Below are 20,651 nucleotides of genomic sequence, written 5' to 3' on the forward strand. Positions count from 1 at the left end.
TCTGACCCCACAGCCAGGGAGGGAGTGAATGAATATTATTCATCACAGCCTCATGTCGTGGCAGTAGAAAAGTGCCCAGGATGGCAAGCTGACAGTGGTGCCTCAAGAGAATAAAGAAAGGAAAGTAAGCTGGAGAGGCCTTGATGGATTATTCTGGCTGATGGGGTGTTATGAAATTTTTCCCTCCAAAAATGTTAGTGGGCCATGGATTTGCTCCTTTAAATGTTAAAGATCACTGTTGCTCATATTATGACTAATGCAGTCTGCAGGTCTGAGCAAAGCAAAGCCTCCAAAGTTGTGGCTGGTGTCACAAGAGTGAAGCTGTGTTTAAAATATCATTTGTGTACAGATAATTATTTCAATGGAATGAGACAGTCCTGGAATGCTGTATCCAAAGGGAGGAATTCAGAGCTGCTGCTGATTCCAAATGCTCACCACCATCCCTGCACACATCTTAAATTAACTCCCTTTCCCACACTTTTGTTTCTGCCTCTTACTTCTCCCTCCCTACTTTACAAAGGTCTGAGCTGTCCAGACCCTCATAAATCTGGGTTTGAGAAATTAATAAACTCTTTAAGCATTTATCTGAGATACAGTGTGAGAAACATATGGTGTTCTGGGAGAGCCATTTGGGAAAGCAGGGCCAGGAAGACTATCCCCAGTCCCTTCTGCCATGCAGGTGCCTTTCTGCCAGCAGGCCTGCAGAGCTCCCTGACAGCACACCTGGTAGTGCTCCTCTGGAATACTGCCATTTGATCCAAGCTTATATTGTGAAAAATTTTATAATAATTTACTGCACTGACTTAGTTCATTAACTTAGGAGAATAAAGTTTTATATAAATATATAGAAACTTGGAATACTTTCTGTATGTGGGGAGAGGGTAAGCATGGCATAAAGGCTACAGAGAAACTGCTCCTGCTGCCAGGACTATTCACTTTCTAATTTCAATGGCTTCTCTTTGCCAGAAATAATTCAGAAGTGCCCAAGAAACAAGATTAATTTCCTTTGGTGTCTGATAAAACACAAATGACATATGTTCCTAATGTGAGAGGACTGTGAGAGCCACAGAAGAGTCTACTGTTGTTTGGCGTTTCCAAGTTTGGCTACATCATTAAAAGAACTTCACAGAGGAAATGAGAAGCTAAATGGGGTTTTTAAGTCTTGGAGAAGCTAATGACAATGTTTTTCTAATAGGAGCCAGTCTTGGTTGTCAGTTTTGAAGGACAGTATTCAGTGACCTGACAGTTTGAGGCTTGTAAATGAAAGATCAGTTGTGTTGAACCTGCAGGGCATTCTCTTTTTTTTCTAAAAATTACTCTCCCTCCTTGAACAATTATAAAATGTGTTTTAAAAAATTATCGTTCTGACCATCCTGAAATAAAGCAGCTCTGCTGCAGAGGTGGGTTCTAACTGGGATAAGTCTTCTCTGTACAGAGGGCTGATCCAACCCAGAAAAAGTGACTGATTCTTGTCCACAATGTCTTGAAGGTTAACCACCAATATATCAGGCTCATTGTTTGTCTGCTGTTTTAACTGCTCAGATGAAAGAAAAGGAGGTGATTGTTGTTCTGGAGAGGTTGGAGGGCTTGAGTGCACCTGAAAACTGTTTAATTCCAGGGAAACATAAATCCAGTGCAGTTGTCAGAGGCACATTCAAGCAGAAAGAGCCTGTCTGTTGGGATAAGCGGGAAGAGTTCCTCATGGTCCAGTTGTATCTCAGGGAAGTTTTCCTTTCCATGGGTTTATCAAGCTTTGCTGTGCTATAGAAGCAGTTTTCCCTTGACTGGTGTTCCCTGGGTAATGTTCTGCACTTGACAAATATCTGCTATTTGAATTTTCTGTTTAAAAATACTGGAGATGGTTAAACTCCTTCCTTCCCAATGACACCTGAAAGACATGTAACACTTTAATAGTTTTCTCAAAGTGTCAAAATATAATTCATATGTTTATTATGGTAGGCATACATTGAAAATATTTTCTTCTTGTACAGAATAGTTCACAGACATGATTTATGTTTTAGGAATAGGAAGTATTCGTGTTCTCTAATCAGAAGTTGAGCTTCCCTTTGGTTTCAGTGGCATGCAGGTTCACGGATGTACCAGTGTTTCAGGGAGAGAAAATATTCCAAAAGGCTCCTGGGCTGAGATAAAGACAGAGAATGATCACTCACAAGCTACTGTCACTGGTAAAACAGACTTGATTTGGAGAAAAATTTATTTAATTTATAACAGCTCAAGTTGGGGTAATGAGAAATATAAAACAGGTCTTAAAACACCTCACCCTCCACCCTTCCCTTCTTGCTGGGCTCAGGTTCCTCCTGATTTTCCCCCTCAGTGTCACACTGGGTGGGGACTGGAGGCCATGGCCAGTTCATCACATGTGGTCATTGGTTCTCCTTCCTCCTCAGTGGCTGGACTCCTCACACCCTTCCCCTGCTACAGAGAGGGTAAGAGAATCCTTCATGAACTTTCCCACATCAGTCCTTCCCATGGGCTGCAGTTCTTCCCAAACTGCCTCAGCGTGGGTCCCTTCCATGGGGCGAGTCCTTCAGGAACAGATTACTCCAGTGTGGGTCTCCTGCAGAAACACAGGACCCTGCTCCAGCGCAGGCTCCCTGTGGGGTCACAGCCTCCCTTGGGCATCGCCCTGCTCCAGCATGGGCTCCTCCACGGGCTGCAGGCAGATCTCTGCTTCCCTGTGGACCTCCATGGGCTGCAGGGACACAGTGCCTCTGGCATCTGAAGCACCTACTGCCTCTCCTCCTCCCCTCACCTGCAGGGCCTAAAGAACTTTTTCTCTCACATTTTCTCACTTGAGATGTTCCCACTATTGCTGGTGGGCTTGGCCATGGCCAGCATCAAGTCCATCCTGGCATTGGCTCCATCAGACCCGGCAGAATCTTCCAGAAGCTTCCCACAGCAGCCACCCCCACAGCCCTCCCTGCTGCCAAACTGTGCCACACAAACCCAGAGCAAGCGTCTGCTGTGAATTGTCTGTTTTGATACTGTCAGATCAGGAAGATGCAAGCAGCAGAGGTAGAATTCATCCCTGAGCGTGCTCTGCTCCATACTACTGCTTTGTAATAGAGTAATTTCAAGTGGGGAGGACTAAAGATGTAGCAGCTATTATTAGCAAGGCTGCCTCTAAGAAGGTGTTTATTTTAGTCTTGCATGACTCATCCTTATTCTTACATAAAAGACAAGACAAAGTGCAGTTCACTCACTTTGGTCACTAATCAAAATACTGGCAAACCCTCAAAGTCCCTGACTTCCCTGTGTCTGTCTTTTTAATCTGTGTCTTGCTGCATGACAAAGGGAAGGAAATAAGTAACCAGAGTTTATTCTTTCTGTGACTAAGTATTATCTAGGAAGATTTTAACAAATCCAGCTTTTACAGTGGAAGTTCTGCACCTATATAATTCACAGTGAGGGTTTTTTGTTGTTTGCTGCTTCTTGCCGACTGTTACGGCGCGGGATGAAATCATCGCTTTCGGCCACATTACATCTCCTGCAACCTTCCAGATGAGCTGCAGCTATGTCAAACAAAATTCTTCATCTCTTCTTGATAAATTATGTGATAACCCCGGGGTGAGGCAAAAAAAAAAAAAATGCATCCAGTTATGCATAGTTAAGTGAGGGCATCTTCATTAACCCAAGGTGGGGATGCTGCAGTAGCAGGGAGTGAGAGGCTGCCCATGGGCTTTGTAAAGAGGGGGTCCTCATTTTCAAAGGCATGAAGAGGAAAATATAAAAGCAGCACAGGCTCCGAGGCAAAATGAATGTCACTTTTCCAGGGAAAGCAAAAACAGGAGCAAAGAAGGCATTTGAAGCCACAGTTCATAATTAGGATTTCCCAACAGAAATATTTAAGAGGATTTTGCTAATGTTTTTGTTGGAGCTGTGATGAGTTCAGTACTCCAGACTTTAATAAAAAATTAAAAATTATACTGCATTTTCTGCTTAGAAGGAAAAGCAAGAAGTAAAAACATAAAATATATGTCTTGGACCACACTGGTTTGAAGAGTGAAAGATCACTTCATCTTTTCCAGCTGGAAGAAACCAACCTTGATTTCTTACCACAACCTGCAACCCATCCTTCCTTTCTATTTTTCACTTGTGAAATTTATCAATTTCTCTTGTTTGGGCATGTGCCTTCCTGGCTGAAGAAAACAGACCCTGTCCTAGTTCTGCTTTGTTAGTGGCTTAACTCCTTCATGTTATCAGAAACTTTTTCCATAGTTAAAGGATGAATTTGATCCTAATTCTTGCTCCATCCCTGTTTCCCTGATTATTTAATTCAACTTACTGAAGTTGGTGGGAAAGATTTGTATTTGTCATTTTCCTGCCTGGTAAGGGTGATTTAGAATTTGTAAAGTGTCTCAGTGCACAAAAGCTGAGACACCCTCAGTGGGAATAGACTTTAATGGTACCCAATTAAGGCTCTGATGAAATACTCTTAGAGCTTGGAATTCAGGCAGACAGGAATATATTTCCCATGCATAGCAGGAGTCGTGTTATCAAAATAAAGTAAAGGTTTAGGTGATTGATTTGTAGCTAGGAACATCACAACTGCGCTGACAAGAAGGAAAACTTCAAGTTATAATCACAAAAGGTGCTGTTAAGGCCTCCTTCGGGTTCTGAGAGAGAAGTTTCAATTGCTAAGCAACTAACCCCAAGATCCTGCCTATTCTGGAGCTATTATCAGTTTCATCTTGGTGCAGATAGGTAATAATACAAGATTCAATCTTGGCTTTGTTTCAAGAAATCTAAAGTTTCAAGAAATTTGGGTTTTTTTATGTGTAACAGGGACATTTATTTGCCTCTATCCTAAGGTTTGGGTTTATGGAAAGGAATTCAACCTGCTGAAGGATGTCCGTGCCCATGGCAGTGGGGCTTGCATTCTAAAGGTCTCTTCCAGCCCAAATCATTCTGAGCTGTGTGATTTTATGATAAAATTACTTACTTTTCAGCAATGATGGAAATATATTAGATAGTAACTTGAGAATCTGATGCTTGGAGGAGGCTGCATCCTGTTTTTTAGGTCTTTGATCTCTAACCAAAGTGACAAAATGTCTGTTTTTAGAGTTGTTGCATCCACACAACTTCCTACACATGCCTATGCCATAGATGCAGGAAAACTTCCCAGAGAGTTGCTGCTACTTTCTTCCATATCCTCATTTTCTGAGTACTACTCTGTGACACATTCTCTTATTTTCTCTTTAAAAATAACGCTAGACCAGAATGTCCACAGAGTTCAGGAATTCCCAAACAAACAGCCATCAGGCCCACAAGAATAGCACAGAAAATCAGAAAACCTAAATTATTTGCCCTAACTTTGGCATACAAATCCCAGTGAATTTTACAAATGAGTTTTTCCAGTTTTGGTTGCAGCCAGTTCCTGAATTAAACAATGAGATTCAGTCTCTCCAGGAGCATAAAACTTCCAGCTCTTTCCTTCTGAGCAAGAATGCTGAGAAAGAACTGCCATGTAGACATAAACAAAGTGGCTTTAAAGCTTTCTGCTGAGGAAACGTTTAAATTGGAGTTAATTTGTGCTTAAAGGAACGATTTTCCCAGTCCTCTGACCATTTAAGTAGCTCTTCCCTGTTGTACCAACATTGGCCATTTGATGGAGTTGGTAAAGTCTCTGTCAGATTAGAGCTGCTCTTCCCCACTTAGAAATCAGGACAAATTAATGGCATCTTTTTGTCTGCCTGATGGATTTATTTACTTGATTTTAAAGTGTTGCCTCAGAACCCCCCAGCATTTTGCTGTGCCTTTTAGCAGAGTTATTTCTAGTGCCTCTAGTTCACACACCTACATTTTTCTCCATTCCTCTGGACAAAATTGTGCTCCCTCAGTAAGGAATGTGCTCTGGGTGATAAGCATGTATTATATATGTGTGTGAAAGGAACTATGTATTAGCAACAATGGCTCACTTAACTATTTCAGGCAGCATATATTTAGGGTGGCTAAAAATAGTTTTAATTTCAGAGACTCTCAGGAGCTGTGATTGTGGATCAGGCATACCTTGCATTCCGCAGGAGGATGCTCTGAAGGCTGACAGTCATGCAGCAATCAAAGCCGGTGGCAGAAGATATTCTGCCCTGGATTTTTGCAATTCCAGCAGTGCTGCCTGGGCAGGATTTGGGGGACACAGTAGTAGGAGTGATTAGCACACACTGAGGTTGCTTTTTACAACGTTTCCTAGAGCTAAAGCTTTTATGTTGCCTCAGTCAGACATCAGAATCTAAATCATGTCTTTCATGGCTGTCTTCCTTGTAGTCTAGAAAAAACCCACCTGGAAATCAATAAAAAGCATATTAGGATGCACTGAAATTGTCCCTTTACCATTGCCAGACTTGTCAATGCCAGTAACTGGGACAAAGCTGATTTAGGTCAAGGTTTTTGGAGAGAAATCAGATGTGATGCTACTGCAATTTGGGCAATTAGGCAAAGAGCTCAGAGGCTGGAATAAAAAAGAGGATGGCACTCAAGTAGAATCAATCACTACCTTAAAGTCATCTAAAATTTATACATTGGAGCTGTGACTGGGCCTCCTTCTCACAGTTCTGTCTCAATGTGAGGTGGGAAAGCTATGTGAGCAACGTGGCACTAAAGGAATTGTTCCTGCTAGCTATGAAATGAAATTGGTAACCTCCTGCAGGGTTACCTGGTGTGTGTTTGGCTAAATGCAAAGTTCTTGTTCTCAGGTTTATCTGAAGCCCATAGGCTGGGAAATTCAAGTATTCCACATTCTCTGGGATGTGTGGCCGCTGGCAGGGAGCAATGTGCTGTCACACAGATGGAGTCAGGCTCCAAAGCAAGGCAGCTGCTCTCATCCAGTCCCTGGAAATGGTCCCCAGGCCTTGCTGCTTCCCAAATCCTGCTGTGGGAGTGCCCTTGGAGGTGCTGGCCAAGCAGGATTTAGTAGCCCAGCAGAGGGTCAGTGCTCAGGAGGGGCTCACCTCAGGATGAGGTGGGTGCCATTTCATCTGCATTGCTGTCCCTGGCCCTTCCCAGGATGGGGATTTAGGATGAAGTTTTGGCACATTGGTGCTCACAGGAGTCATTACAATACTTTGGGTGGTTTTATCTCCTGTGCAGGGGGATGAAGGTTGCTGAGCACCTTGGGAATTTGAGCTCCTGAGTCTCCCTGAACCTGTCCATCAAGGGCAGTATCTAAGTCACCCTAACACAGCTTTTAGCAATTCCAATTTCCTGGGAAATATTAGCTCTTTCCACAGTACCTCCTAGTTTTAAACCTTTGCCTAAGAGCTTGATTAACATTTAAACTCCATTTTACAGCACCCAGATACAAATTTAATTTGAATTATAAGGGATTTGCATAATATCTTGTGTTTAAATTGAAGTTTCCCTTTCTTAATTTTGGAAGCACATAGCATTTCTGCCCTTCACTGTGGGGCAGCACCATCTCTTTCTGTTCGTCTTAACAAAGTTCCTTTTCTGATCTTTCCTTGTGTGCTTAAGATTTAGTTCACATTCCAAAATACTTAGCATAGCCCTGACTCAGTGGGGGTTTGCAGATGAAATTTGGGTGGCAGAAGAACAAGTGTGCAAAATTGTAATTTCAGACTTGCTTGATCTTTTCTAGTGATTCTAAAATTACTCTTGGTACAAATGGAGCTGCAGCTTACTGATTGAAAATCCCCTTATGTTCTCGTTGCTTGGGCTTTGTTTATCATTCGTGCTTTGTTTGTCTCCCTCTCTTTGGTGCCTGTGCTCAGGTTTGGGGCATGCTTATCTCCACAAGGCTCTTCTGCTGAGCTGCTGTGCTGGCACGAGGGTGTGCAGCTCTTCAGAGTGTTCCTGAAATGTCAGTGTGGAACTGCACTGATTCACCCCCGGCATCACCCAGCTGACTCCGGGTGCTGAAAGGAAGGAGGCGGCAGGTTTGGCTTCCTTCTGGCCACTAGAAGGCAGGAAGTGTCTCCAAAAGTGTTTCCAAAGCTTTGTTTGGATACCGAATCAGACTGTGGAGCAAATGTCTCAGAAGGAGAGGCTGCAGCATCCTCGGCCTGGGAGCAGTGCAGAAAGGACAGCCTTGCTCCACTGGTTCTGCCTTTGGCTGGGAGGGTGTTCCCTCAGGACTGGCACTCTCTGTAGCCAAGGTGGAGCCTCTTTAAAGGCCAGGAAATTGCCTCGTGCTCTGTGAGTCACCAGATCATCCCAAAATAGATTTTTATTTCCAAACTATTTACAAATAAAATCAAACCTAATGAAAGGTTTGTTAGTGATTCTTATTCGCTGTGACAAAATGCTCTGAGGAATCTGCCATTATCCTTCTCTGATGCTTCTTCACTCACCAAAATAAATCATTCCTTCGTAACAGAGGAGCTTTTTGCACTTATACTCTTGCTTGAGATGAAAAAAAGTGGTTATTCTGTGTGGAGAGTAAGTCAATTAGAACGTCGCTTCTTTGAAGTGGTAACAAAAAGCCTCATTATGAATTAATGAAGTTGCTCTTATAAACAAGTTTTTTTTCTTTAAAAAGAGCTGCAAAAGTCTTTGGTTGCTTTTGTTGAGTTAATGTTGTGTAACAGGGTATTTGTGGCTCATATCTGTAGATTTGGATGCTCTCTTGAGGTTGTTTTAAACTAAATATTTCCATGTTTGTAACTATGCTGTGCAATGACTCCATCACTGGTATCTCTTTTTGGGGTTTATCTTCAATTTGGGAAGCATGAAACACGCACAAAAGCTGCAGTATGGCTAGAGCAATCAGTCATTTTCTAAATTAAAATAGGACACTCACACATCTCCAGCTGACTGATGGGTATTTCTTCATTTTGATCTAACACAGAAAACATTTTTTATGTGAATTTAATTATTCTGCATGTGCTTAGACATTCCTCAGGCCTAGACTTCAGTCCTCATTCCCATGGCCTCCAAATTAAACTTTCAAGGGATTCCAAGTTTAAGGCAGCCTTGTTAAAACTAACATGGCTTTAAGAAAGAATTACCTCCATCTGGTCTAAGATTAGGCTTTTCTACATAAAGAGGGAAGCATGAGCAATACTTTTTTTTTTTTTTAATATTGTTCTTAGAACAGATGCATTTTCTGGAAAGTGACTGTATGTGGGAGGAGGAAATATAGATTATCAACACATGATGACAACACTTTCTGTCAATATATCTGTGTAATCTCTGGGAAGGTTTTAACAGAAAATCATTGAAATGTACAGAACCAGGCAGTTTATATTCCATGTACAGGGTTGATTTTAAATTGTGTTGCCTGATTTAATGGGTGCTTACCTAATGTAAATTAATATTGGGCTGTATTATTAATGCTCATAAAGAGACCTATATTTTGATCCATATTTTAGAATTCTCTGCCTAGTGGCCTTTAGTGTAGGTATGCACAGCTTTAAAAATAGAAGGGCTCAGCCTGCGAGCTTCTACCTCCTGTAAATACTTATCAAGTGGTTCATTCAGAATTCAAATAAAGATCCATTGTCCTCCCAGTGCTTGCATAATAGCACTTCAACTCCCCATTTGAAAAAAATATGATATTTTTAGGGTGGAACACAGCCTTCTGTTTTCCTCCAGTGTTGGGTTGGGAATTGTTTAACTGGTGTCTGAAGCCATTCATCCCTTAGGGGGGCAGGGTGTGCAGGTGGGTGCTGTTCCAAGGGCACAGTGGGAATGGGAATGCTGCCTCAGCTGCCTCTGCTCCCCGTTCCTGTCCCACACAGCAGCACAGGAGGAAGCTGGAGCTGGCTCCAGGGATAGGCCTGGCTTGGAAATGCACTCTGCCCAAAGGGGATCCTATTCTTTGTGCTGCCCTGGAGGAGTTGTCCAGAGGAGCTATTGGACACAACAGGAGCTGATGGTTACACAGGGCTGCCAAAAGGAGGCCTGTCCAAAACTCATCAGCAGAACAGACCAGCTCCACCCACTGTGCTGCCCAGAGCTGGCCCAGCACTCAAATCACAGTGACAGTCTATGATCCAGAGCAAAATTATCCTTTTAATTTTTAATTATTTTTTTCCCTCATCTGGAGTCAATTTATCAGAAGGGCTTTACAAAGCATCAGTGACTCCACTGAGGGAGCAGCAAACTGGGATGTGGGTGACTGGCTAGCAGAGGAGCATGGAGGGATGAGTTTGTTTTCCCACTACTTGAATGAGCAGCTCTGGTTTCTCTTTTTTCTTTTTTCTTTTTTCTTTTTTCTTTTTTTCTTTTTTCTTTTTTCTTTTTTCTTTTTTCTTTTTTCTTTTTTCTTTTTTCTTTCTTTTTCCTTTTTTCCTTTTTCCTTTTTTCTTTTTCCGTTTTCCTTTTTTCTTTTTCCTTTTTCCTTTTTTTTTTGTTTTTGGGGTTTTTTTGTTGTTGTTGTTTTTGTTTTTGTTTTTTTCTTTTTTCTCTCCTCTCCGAACCTCTCCTCACCTCTCCTCTCTGAACCTCTCCGAACCTCTCCTCTCCTCTCTGAACCTCTCCTCCCCTTCCCCTTCCCCTTCCCCTTCCCCTTCCCCTTCCCCTTCCCCTTCCCCTTCCCCTTCCCCTTCCCCTTCCCCTTCCCCTTCCCCTTCCCTTTCCCCTTCCCCTTCCCCTTCCCCTTCCCCTTCCCCTTTCCCTTCCCCTTCCCCTTCCCCTTTTTTTCCCCACCTCAGAGCAATCCCCAGCAGAGGAGGATGACTGTGGACATGCCAGGGGATTGAGGTGGAAGCAGCTCTGCATGCAGTGGTTAAGCAATTCTACATTTTCATGCATGCTTTCATCTGTGAAGGGCAGACGTGCTAGAAATGTTTCTTTACTATATGGGTGACCTCTAGTTTGCTATTTTTGATACCCTATTTTTGGTGCTTTCTCTGTACCATAATTTATAGGCTATGAGAACAAATTCCATATAAGAGGCATGTTCACAAGATGAGTAATGTTAAGGTACTCTCTGTTGCACTTCAAACTTCATTTTAAATTCACTGAATTTTAAACTAGTCCATATGTTTTTGAGCATTGGAATGTGGGAAAAAATTAGTTATTGGCTTATCTTCAGTGAGTTTATTTTAAGGAAAAAATAAGCTAAACAGATGTGCACAGTTCATTGGATATTTTTCCTAAGAGAAGTTAAAACATGAGAAGCTGCCACCTCTTGCACCTGGCAGACATCAGACAAATTCATCTTAAGTGCCACTTAATTGATTGCAGAACACTGCAGTTCAATCAAATGCAATAAAGTTAATTGAACCTCTCCAGTGAAATGTGACTTAAACCAAAGGATTCAAAATAGGACCAGGTACTAATTAATGGAGGCCATTATTTTTAATAGGACAGGGTCCAAGTAATTGAGTGATGTTTAAATGCTCTGTGTAGTGTCATGAGGATGGAAGTCACTTACTTACAACAGCTTTCAGGTTAGATACAAGTGTGCAAAATGCAAAATTTTAGATGAGAGGGCTAATTTAACATCGTTCTGCCTTTGAAATCAGGACATGGGTAAGAGATAAAAAGCAGCCTTTAACCCTGCTGCTATTTTGGGGTGTCAGCTTTGATCCCAAACTAATCCAGGGAGTTTGCACTTACTAGAAGAAAACAAGTTGTGCATTTCCCTTGAGGGAGGTCAGACACTGGCATGGGGCCAGTCTTAGCTGGGTGAAACACAGATGAATGTATGACCATCTTTAAAGGCTAGTTTGACTAAAGTTAGACACATTAAAAAAAAATTAAAAGGGTCTTCGCAGGAGATGCTGCAGATGCTATGCTCCGTTCAGGTTTTCAACTTTGTCATATTATTAAAACGTGTTTAACCAAAGCAGGACATTACTCCCACATGGTATGTTTGTAGAATGCTGGGAAAGTAAGGGGAAAATAAAGACTATTTAGTCTTTTGGTAGTTTGACACAGGAAAAAAAAATATATATGTATATAAACTTTTTACACCTAGGACAGAAATTAGAAAAAATACCAGTTCTCTCAGAGGTTCTGGGCCTAACAGGAATAGCAGAAATGAGAAATCTGAGAAGTTCCAAGATGGAGCTTGGCTAAATGTTAAGAAACAAATTTTGTGATGCAGTTGCCATGACAACCAAGGAGTCTGGAGTTTATGATCTGAGATGCCTCTTCCTTCCAGTGCCTCTCTCAGAAATAGATATTCCTGAGCGCAGCTGAAGCTTCGGAGCAACTCAGGGGGATGAAGCGCTGCCGGCTGAGCCCTTCCTCAACAGCTCTGCTGTCTCCAGGCAGAGACCACATCCACAAGACAGTGCTTTTGCCACTGCTGAGTCAGCCCAGGGAAAAGTCTTTGCCTGGCTGGAGCAGCACTGCAGATTCCAGGTTTTACCAGGCTCCAGCCTGTCCTTCTGCCCTTGCCCAGAGCAAGCACCAGGCAATAACATCTCCTTTTGCCAAGAGAGCTGCAGCAGGAAAGGCACATTCCCCATATGCAAATGGGGAAATGTGGTGGCAGGATGGAATCCAAAACCTCAGGACACTCTCCACAGAGTGTTTTCTTTAGGCATCTTTATCTTGTTTGTGTGCCCCCAATATTTGAGTTTATGCCAAGAAATTTATACTATAGCAAGGTTACAAATGATTTTAATGTTTTGCCCTTAATTCGTATGTACGTTTTTTCTGAAAGGCTGTCAAATACTTCCTTATAATATTTCTTCTTCTGGAGAAATGCCGTAAATTACAGAATTCAGGTAGGAAGTTGCCTCTTTTGATCACCTAGTCCAATCCCATGCTCACTGAATTTACATCCCATGCAGTAAGGCCACCAGGGCATGCAAATCTGTGAGCAAGTGGTTACTGCAAAAGCATCATCAGTGCAAGATTGTCAGCTGGAATTTCCACATCCTTGTATCTCTGCTTCTGTGAAACTATTTTTTTTTCTTTTAATAGCACCTCTTAGATCAACAGAGTACATGAAGCCTCTGAAGCATCTTTTACACCAAAGGAGATTAAAAGGGATATGGTCAAACACCAGTGAGAATCAGTGATGTTTGTGTGGGAGATCAGAATGTAAACAAACTTCCCATTTGTATTAGAAAATCTTCAGAAATTTTCCAGAGACTGTTCAAGGCCTGTTTCACACTGTTGAAAAAAAATGGGTAATTGGAGCCTGGTAGACAGAAAGCATTTGCTTCTGTCTGTTTAAGCTTCTGTGGTGTGATGGGAGTAATTTGGTTTGCAGAGACAAATTCATAAATGAATTTCCATTATGGGACTCTTTATATATTATATCATTACTTTCTGTTTTAATCTCAGACACAGGTTAAAGTCATGTGCTAGCTTTTTGAGACAGTGAATCTTGCTATCATTTGTGGTGAAATGCATTTTGTAAGCACATAAAATGTCATTACACCAAAGCATCTTTTGCTCTTGGACCTTCTTAACTTACCTCCTCATTTGGATATGTGGTCATTTTTGCATTCAGGTGTTTCCTGGGATGCTCAGGGAGAAGTATGTTGCCAACAGAATTTGTTCAAATTTACTTTCACAGAAGCCTTTCTGGATTCACTATGTACCCTTGTGCTGTCCATGAGCCTGTTAAATCCAGCTTTTAGAATGTATTTAGTGGTTAAAATAATAGGATTTTTGACACTAAATATGCTTGTCAGGTGCAAATCTGGGACAAATCTGGGTTTGTGTTAAATGCTACTCCAGCCCACCCCAGAATGGCCACACACAGAACAGCCTGTTGCTGGTTTTCAGTAAGTGACCCCTGGGTTGGCACTGTGGGTTTACTGAGAGTGCAAAAAACTTCCCCAAAAGTGTCTGGGTCACTGTGTCTTTCTTCTGCTCACATTTTAGTCTCCAGATGGGAAACTCTTACTGACTGCTGACAGGCAATGCCATGTGAACAACTCTGTGGTTACTTGAAATGCAGAAGCATCATTTGAGCCTGCAAAATCACTTGTGGGCTATTTATTTTTGCTGCTACAAATTGTGATTTGGTTTGTGTGTGAGAAATATTTATCAAAAAGGGTGAATTTTAAAAAATGTGTAGGCAGGGGGTTGTAAGTGTGTGTAACAGGTTTGGGGGTTTGTTGGGGCTTTTTTCAAGTAGTTCAGTGGGTAAGGAAGAGCTTCTGAGAAGCTTCTTCTAGGAGGTTGTGCATTCTCACCTCCAACCATTCCACCAATGGGCATTCCAAGCGTAATGATGGAGTTCTGGCTACTTAATTACTGTTAAAAATGATTGACTGCCTTTTCTACTGAGGGAATGTTTTGGTAATGGAAGGATTAGGATGATGCACTGAAGAAATCAAGATTTTTTTAATTTTTATTTTTTTAAATAATAGAACAAACTCTGCAAAGGTCTCTTTCTCTGGTATTGGTTTTTGTTTTTTTTTCTTTTGCACCTTCCTGCAGGAAGGCTGCTCTGATGAATGTGTTCAGCTCATGCATCTGCCAGCTTACAATGTGCAGGTTATTTTACTATTGTATTATATTATATTGTATTATCTTATATTATATAATATTATATTATTTTTCAACCTATTGCATAACTGTGCATTTCAGGAAAAAAATGCTTTTATCTAGCCTCTAGACTATTTTTAAAGACGTTGAGTCTATGAGATCATATTACTTCATAAATTAATTCTCTCTAAGTAATTTCCATCCCAGTGCCCAGTAACCAGATGATAATAAAGGATGATTTTAAAAAATACAGAAATCTGAGGCTTTTCCCTAGAGGCCAGAGTGAATAGAGGAGAGTTGTTGAAACTGTGGGCTGTCACAAGGGACAGTTTTCCTTGCATTTGGTTTATTGGATGACCAGATTTCATTGATGTAGCATAGACACAGCTTCCTCACATGTCTGTGTCTATTATCCTCACTTATTTATGAAGGATATGGGAGAAAAAGCTTGGTGCAGGAACATTTTGTGGAATAGAAGAAGGAAAATAAGAACCTCAGGTTTTGCAGTGAAAGATTGCAGAAAATGCAGAAAGATTGGGTTGAAGAAGAGGGAAAGACACAAATTTGTGCCTGCAAAACAACTTTACTCTTTGTTTCTAGACCTCACTTCCAAACACTTAGCCACTAAAAGAAAAAGTAGTTTTTGAGTGTTTTAAAGAGTGGGATTACATTTAATAGAGAGAACACAGGTGATTATGAAATTAATTGGCACAGATGGAATAGATACCCGTTTTACTGGTTTACAAACTCCTCCCTGCCAAGTGGAAGTTGAGAGAGATTTTCCTCAAATTATTCACACCTGGAAAAGTTTTGCTGAACTAAACTAAAACTGTAGACAAACCTGCTTGAACTCTGGTTTCTTACTGCTTATCAACCCTTCCTGCAGTCATTTGGCTTCTGGATGAAATATTGAAGAAGGGTAAAAGAAATAATGTCACTGAAATCCTTATAAGCTATTGACAATTCCCAAGTTACTGCTTTGTAATCATACTCCAGTTTTACCCCCTGAGGTGCTAAAGACTGTGAAGATGAGGTTCTGCTCTGCTGATTTCATGATTCTTTTGTTCTCTAGTATTTCCGTAAGACTCTGTGTTAAATAACCTCCAGCTCTCCTATCAATATTTTTATTTTATTTATTTTCAGATAAATCTTTTTGGTCCCAGCTTTTGTAACTGTGACTTTTCAACAAAGCTGCTATAAACAGTCATTTACAGGTTCTGTTCCTGAGGCAGCTTTAAAAAAAATGTGTTGTATATATTTGCTCCTGCTCTAAATGTTAAATATCATTGCACAGAACGATGGGAACAGATGGGATGCTGCATAAGCTGTTTATCATATTACACATTTATCACTTTACACTAGTGAAGTGTACATGTGTTTGATTAATATTGACTTTTGATTTATTTGGAGGGCTCTATTTTTTGACAGCATTAGGGATTACATTGTAATCCTTACTGGCTTCCAAGCTTGAAATTTAATTCCAGTAAAAATAGAGTGGATACATTCCATAATTCTTAATTACTATTTTTTTTTTTTCCCGTGGAAAAGAATTACCTGTTTGAGGCTTTTATACTGGAAGGAATTCAGAAGTAAATGGATAATGCTGTTTGCTTCAGTATTTTAGACAGATTAAATTTAGATGCCATTGGTCCAGCTAAATAAATATCTCTTGGAATTAAATACCAGATGCTAAGGAGGTGTAAAATAAAGCAAACCAGCAAGAGTCCTATTTAAATCAATATTCTTTTATACCCTCCACCTACAGAATGAGAGAACTTCGTCTTTGCCTTCTCAACAGGTCTGGATGTTCAGCATGTGTTCCACCTACGTCACAATACATGGAACCAAAAAAGCATCTCCAAAAGCACCTTGAGCTCAGACACAGAGCACACAGCTTGTCCCGTAGGCTCCCAACTGCAGCACTGTATTGAAAAGATGGTTTACCAATTCACTGGTTCATTAACATGCATTTTGGCTTGGCTGAAGCCTAAAAAAAGGAAAGGTTTTCCTTCCGGACAATGGATGGAAAAATTATTTCAAGTTGGAGTGGGGCGGCCTGTGCAGTTTGTTCTGCTAAACGGCAATAATATTTAATGAGAGAATCTGCTCTAAACTGTAAATCCTTTCGAGTGTGAGATGCCCAGCCTGTCAGAATAAATAGAGAAGGCTAAAAACACTTACTTTGAAAATGACTGTTCATTTTGGAAGGCATTTGAGTGATCTCAGTGAAATATTACTGAGTCAGTGGAATTTTGGAGAGAGATCAACTTCCCAGCATGTATCCTGGCAGCAGCTCTTCCTCCATTCCTCAGTATCTTTTATGTTCAAATAGCACAGGCAGCACTTCAGTCTTACATGTTGTCATCATTCAAATTTCAGATAACTTTCAGTGACTCCTTATAGATTGAATAAATAAATAAATTACTTTTAGCCATGCTTGTTTACAGTTTTTATGCCTCTGCTTTCTTCTATGTCTATTAATTGATATCATGGAATGACGTATCCAGCAAAAAGGATGATTTAGCACTAGGAATTACTGAGAGAGTACTTTTTTTTTTTTTAATTATTATTTTTATTTTTTTCCCCTTAAGCTGAGTGTTGCAGTGCAGTTTGAAGTTTAATTGGCATGACCATAGTAGCTGCTTAGGGCTTCATGTATTTAACTCTCCTTTTCCTATGGACCTTCTTTGGGCCTTTTATGTCCCTGTTGCCTTTGCTTCCAGGACAGGAGATTCTTCCAGAAACTTGCTGAAGGAAAACTCTAATTGCTATAAATAAAATATGTAAAGGGCAGAATTTGGTTGAACTTATCTAGATGTGCATTTCCCAAAGGAGTAGCTTTGTTTTCTGGTCATCATGTCAGCTATGCACTGTTCCTTAAATACATGTTTTCATTAAAAGGCAATAACTAGAAATTCTGTTTCTACCTGTTCCTTCCACATTATGTTTATAAAAATTATTAAAAAAAAATTTTCTGCATTTTGGTCTAAAAGACTCCTTCCTTTCTGTGCAGGTTAATAATGAGAATGTAGTGAAAGTTGGCCACAGGCAGGTGGTGAACATGATTCGACAAGGGGGCAATCACCTCGTGCTGAAGGTTGTCACAGTAACCAGGAATCTTGATCCAGATGACACAGCAAGAAAGAAAGGTACATTTTTCTCTCTGCCTAATGGACTCTCCTGCTCTTCCTTCACAGAAAACCAAGTATGGGCATGAAATTGCTGTTTTCTAAATCCTGATTTATTAGACTTTGCTTCTAAAATTTGAAATGCCCTGTTCTTGTTTAATTTGGAGTGATTTAGTTCTGTTGGGTTAGACATTAACATGTGGCCAAAAGAGCAATATTCTCTCGTCATGCTTGCTGTTAAAGTTCATCTTCTGGGATTTTTCACAGATATATATGCTTGAGGATCTTGTAGTAAAATTTCTTGCAGTAGTGAGAGGGAAAAAACACTAAGAACCGATGATCTTTTGTTAATATCAAATGTACATGAGATGGGGTTATTTCAGCAGTGTGTTTCTCACCCACCCATTCAAAAAGCCACCACAAAAACTTCATCCCTAAAAAAAATAGGAAACAAAACCGGAATTTACACTTCACCTTAGATGTCCCTGAGTTTGGTTTACCAGCTATGCTGGCAAGTTATTAGGCCCTCATAATTATTATTAAGCAGGAAGGGTTGCTGCTGCTCACTGGTGTTCCATAAAGCAGCAGCACATTGCTGAAAGTTCCTGTTCCTTCCACAGTCCTGGGAGTTATTGCTCACACACACCTGGCTCTTCAACATAAGAGAAGAGCAGGTGAGGAGCTGGCACTCCAGGACTCCCTCCTGCTCTATGAAACGAAAGCTTGTGCTGGAAGTGTTTTTCACCTCCACTGTTTCATCATCATCATCATCATCATCATCATCATCATCATCATCATCATCATCATCATCATTCATAACAAAAGGAGTGAGACTAGCTTGTGGGGTGGAGGGGAAAGGCTGTATTAAACTAAATCATGTCCCAGCATGGTCCTGCATTATTTTTGGCTTGATGGAATTGCTGTTCACACATTTTAAACAAACTTTTTTGCCTCTGCCTTTTGGTATGTGTCATATTAACCTTAAATGTAGTGACAGAACAAGGGTCAGTGCTTTAAAACTGAAAGGCAGAAGGTTTAGACTAAATATTAATGGAAAATTCTTTACTGTGGGGGTGGTGAGGCCTGGCACAGGTTGCCCAGAGAAGCTGTGGCTGCCCCATCCCTGGAAGTTTCCAGGGCCAGGATGGATGGGACTTGGAGAAACCTGAGCATGGCAGAGGGATTGGAATGAGATTATTTTTTCTGACCACCAGAAATATTTGTTATCAGGATACTAAAGCACAGATTGTAGTTTCTGTGCTAGATTATTGCCTTGATATTTTAAGACCTTATATATTCTGAGGATCACTCATTTCCCTTAGAGTCACCTTAACAATTCAGATACATTTGAATGTTCTTTCCTGTATTTCTCAGATTGAACAGTTCCTCCAAAGATTAATTTAATCTGCCAGAGATTGGCTGGTGCCCAGGAGGTTTTTAGCCCTGCATATTTCTCAGAGGGGGCACTGCTGCTGTAAGATCCTTTCTCTAGAAAGTCCTTTTCCTGCTGGGAAACAGAAGTGCACAGTTATTTAGCTTTAAATGTTTCTATGTATCCTGTTACATAAAAGCTTGCGGATGTGTCAAGCAACCTACGCTAGAGCCAGAAACAGTGGAGAAATTCAGTCCATGAAAAGCATCTCAGGGCTTTTTCCTCCGCATGTAGGTATTTATTCTCGCCTTATTTCATGGAACTTATTCTTTTAAATGGATATGGAATAGTGGCTGTGAGCATAGGGCTTCCAGAGGGTGTGTTTTTGCTGACACTTGTGTGTTTTTCTGTTCCATGCACAGCCCCACCACCTCCTAAGCGAGCTCCAACCACTGCACTGACCCTGCGGTCTAAGTCCATGACCTCAGAGCTTGAAGAGCTTGGTAAGAAAGTGTTTTTTGGCAAGCATGCTGGCTTGGTGGAGATGTAAATATCTATCTATATGTCTCTATGTGAAATTGATGAAGGGTGCTGCACTGTGTACAGTGTCTAGAGCAGAGGAGGTTTTAAGAATGCTGCATCTTTGGAGAGTTCAAAATGTGCATGACTCGCATGAATGATTTTTGTGGAGACTTGTGCCTTTACTGCTGCGCAAGGGAATGTTGATACATTTTATGCATCATCTAAGTTTGGCACATCTACTGAAAAAAAACAACAAAACAAAACCAGAAAAAAAAAAACCAAAAAATTAAAACAAAAAACCCCAAAACAAAAAGAAAAAAAAAAAAACAAAACAAAACAAACCACAAAAAAAAACCCCAAAAAACAAAAAGAAGAAGAAAATAACGCTGTATCATGTTTTTTTAGCTTTGCTTTCTAAATTTTCAGTTAATCTAATATTGTTTTATTTTAAATTTCTGTGGCCTCTCATTAGTGGATAAAGGTAAGCTGCCAGAAGCTGTTGTTAAAAGCTGACAGTGTTAAAGCAGCTTCAATTTCAAATTGTTTCATTTGATCTGAGAAAGTGCATATTATGATATCACTTTGACTTCTGTGCATGATATAAACTTAATTCCTCTCACTATTGGTAATGAAAAATTATTAAGCATTCAATCTTTTGTTTGCTAATTTTGAGAAATGTGATTTTAGATTCCTTAACTTGATCATCCACATTCTAAATATGCATAATTCTTTAGGAATTTGTATTCATTTTCTAGAAATGAGGAAGGTAATTGTTCTTTTCTTCCTGGTTTTAATCTGTTGAGTCATTAAAAGGTAGAATTTCTGCAGCTAGACTAAGACATGGAAATAGGAATAAATAATATATAAAAAGAAAAAAGCCCAGTGCATATTTCTATGTGGCTATAACAGTAAAACAGTGTGTTTAGCAAGTGAGAAATGTGTATAAAACCAAACCACATCTCTCACTGCAGAGTAATGGATGATAATTATCCACACAATAAAACCATTTTTCCATGCAATTCTACAATGACTTAAATAATTAATTTTATAATCTTGGGTTTTTCCTGGCATGGACTCATCTGAAGGCCAACTGAAAGGAATCATACCCTTGTGGCCCCTTTTCTTCCCCTGTAAGTCAGTGTTTTCTGGGGCAGATGGACCCCATCCATCCTTTAGTGAGTCAAGTCACGTAACTCCAGTAGGAAGTCTCCCAGCAAAGTGGTGCTGAAGTGGGTAGTGCCTTCTGTATG

At 40.5% G+C, this 20,651-nt stretch overlaps 1 protein-coding gene across 12 annotated transcripts in view; it reads left to right on the forward strand.

The window, feature by feature from the left end:
- The window catches only part of SHANK2 (SH3 and multiple ankyrin repeat domains 2), a 276,108-nt gene that overhangs the window by 221,196 nt on the left and 34,261 nt on the right, over positions 1-20,651 (forward strand). For all 12 annotated transcript variants that reach the window (XM_086894900.1, XM_086894897.1, XM_086894895.1 and 9 more), the window contains 2 exons: positions 17,393-17,528; positions 19,302-19,382. In XM_086894900.1, the coding sequence (XP_086751026.1) occupies positions 17,393-17,528; positions 19,302-19,382 (217 nt within the window). The remainder of the gene's footprint in view (positions 1-17,392; positions 17,529-19,301; positions 19,383-20,651) is intronic.

This window comes from Cyanistes caeruleus, chromosome 6, assembly GCF_971803275.1.
Source record: "Cyanistes caeruleus chromosome 6, bCyaCae1.hap1.1, whole genome shotgun sequence".
In the NCBI taxonomy this organism is placed as follows: domain Eukaryota; kingdom Metazoa; phylum Chordata; class Aves; order Passeriformes; family Paridae; genus Cyanistes; species Cyanistes caeruleus.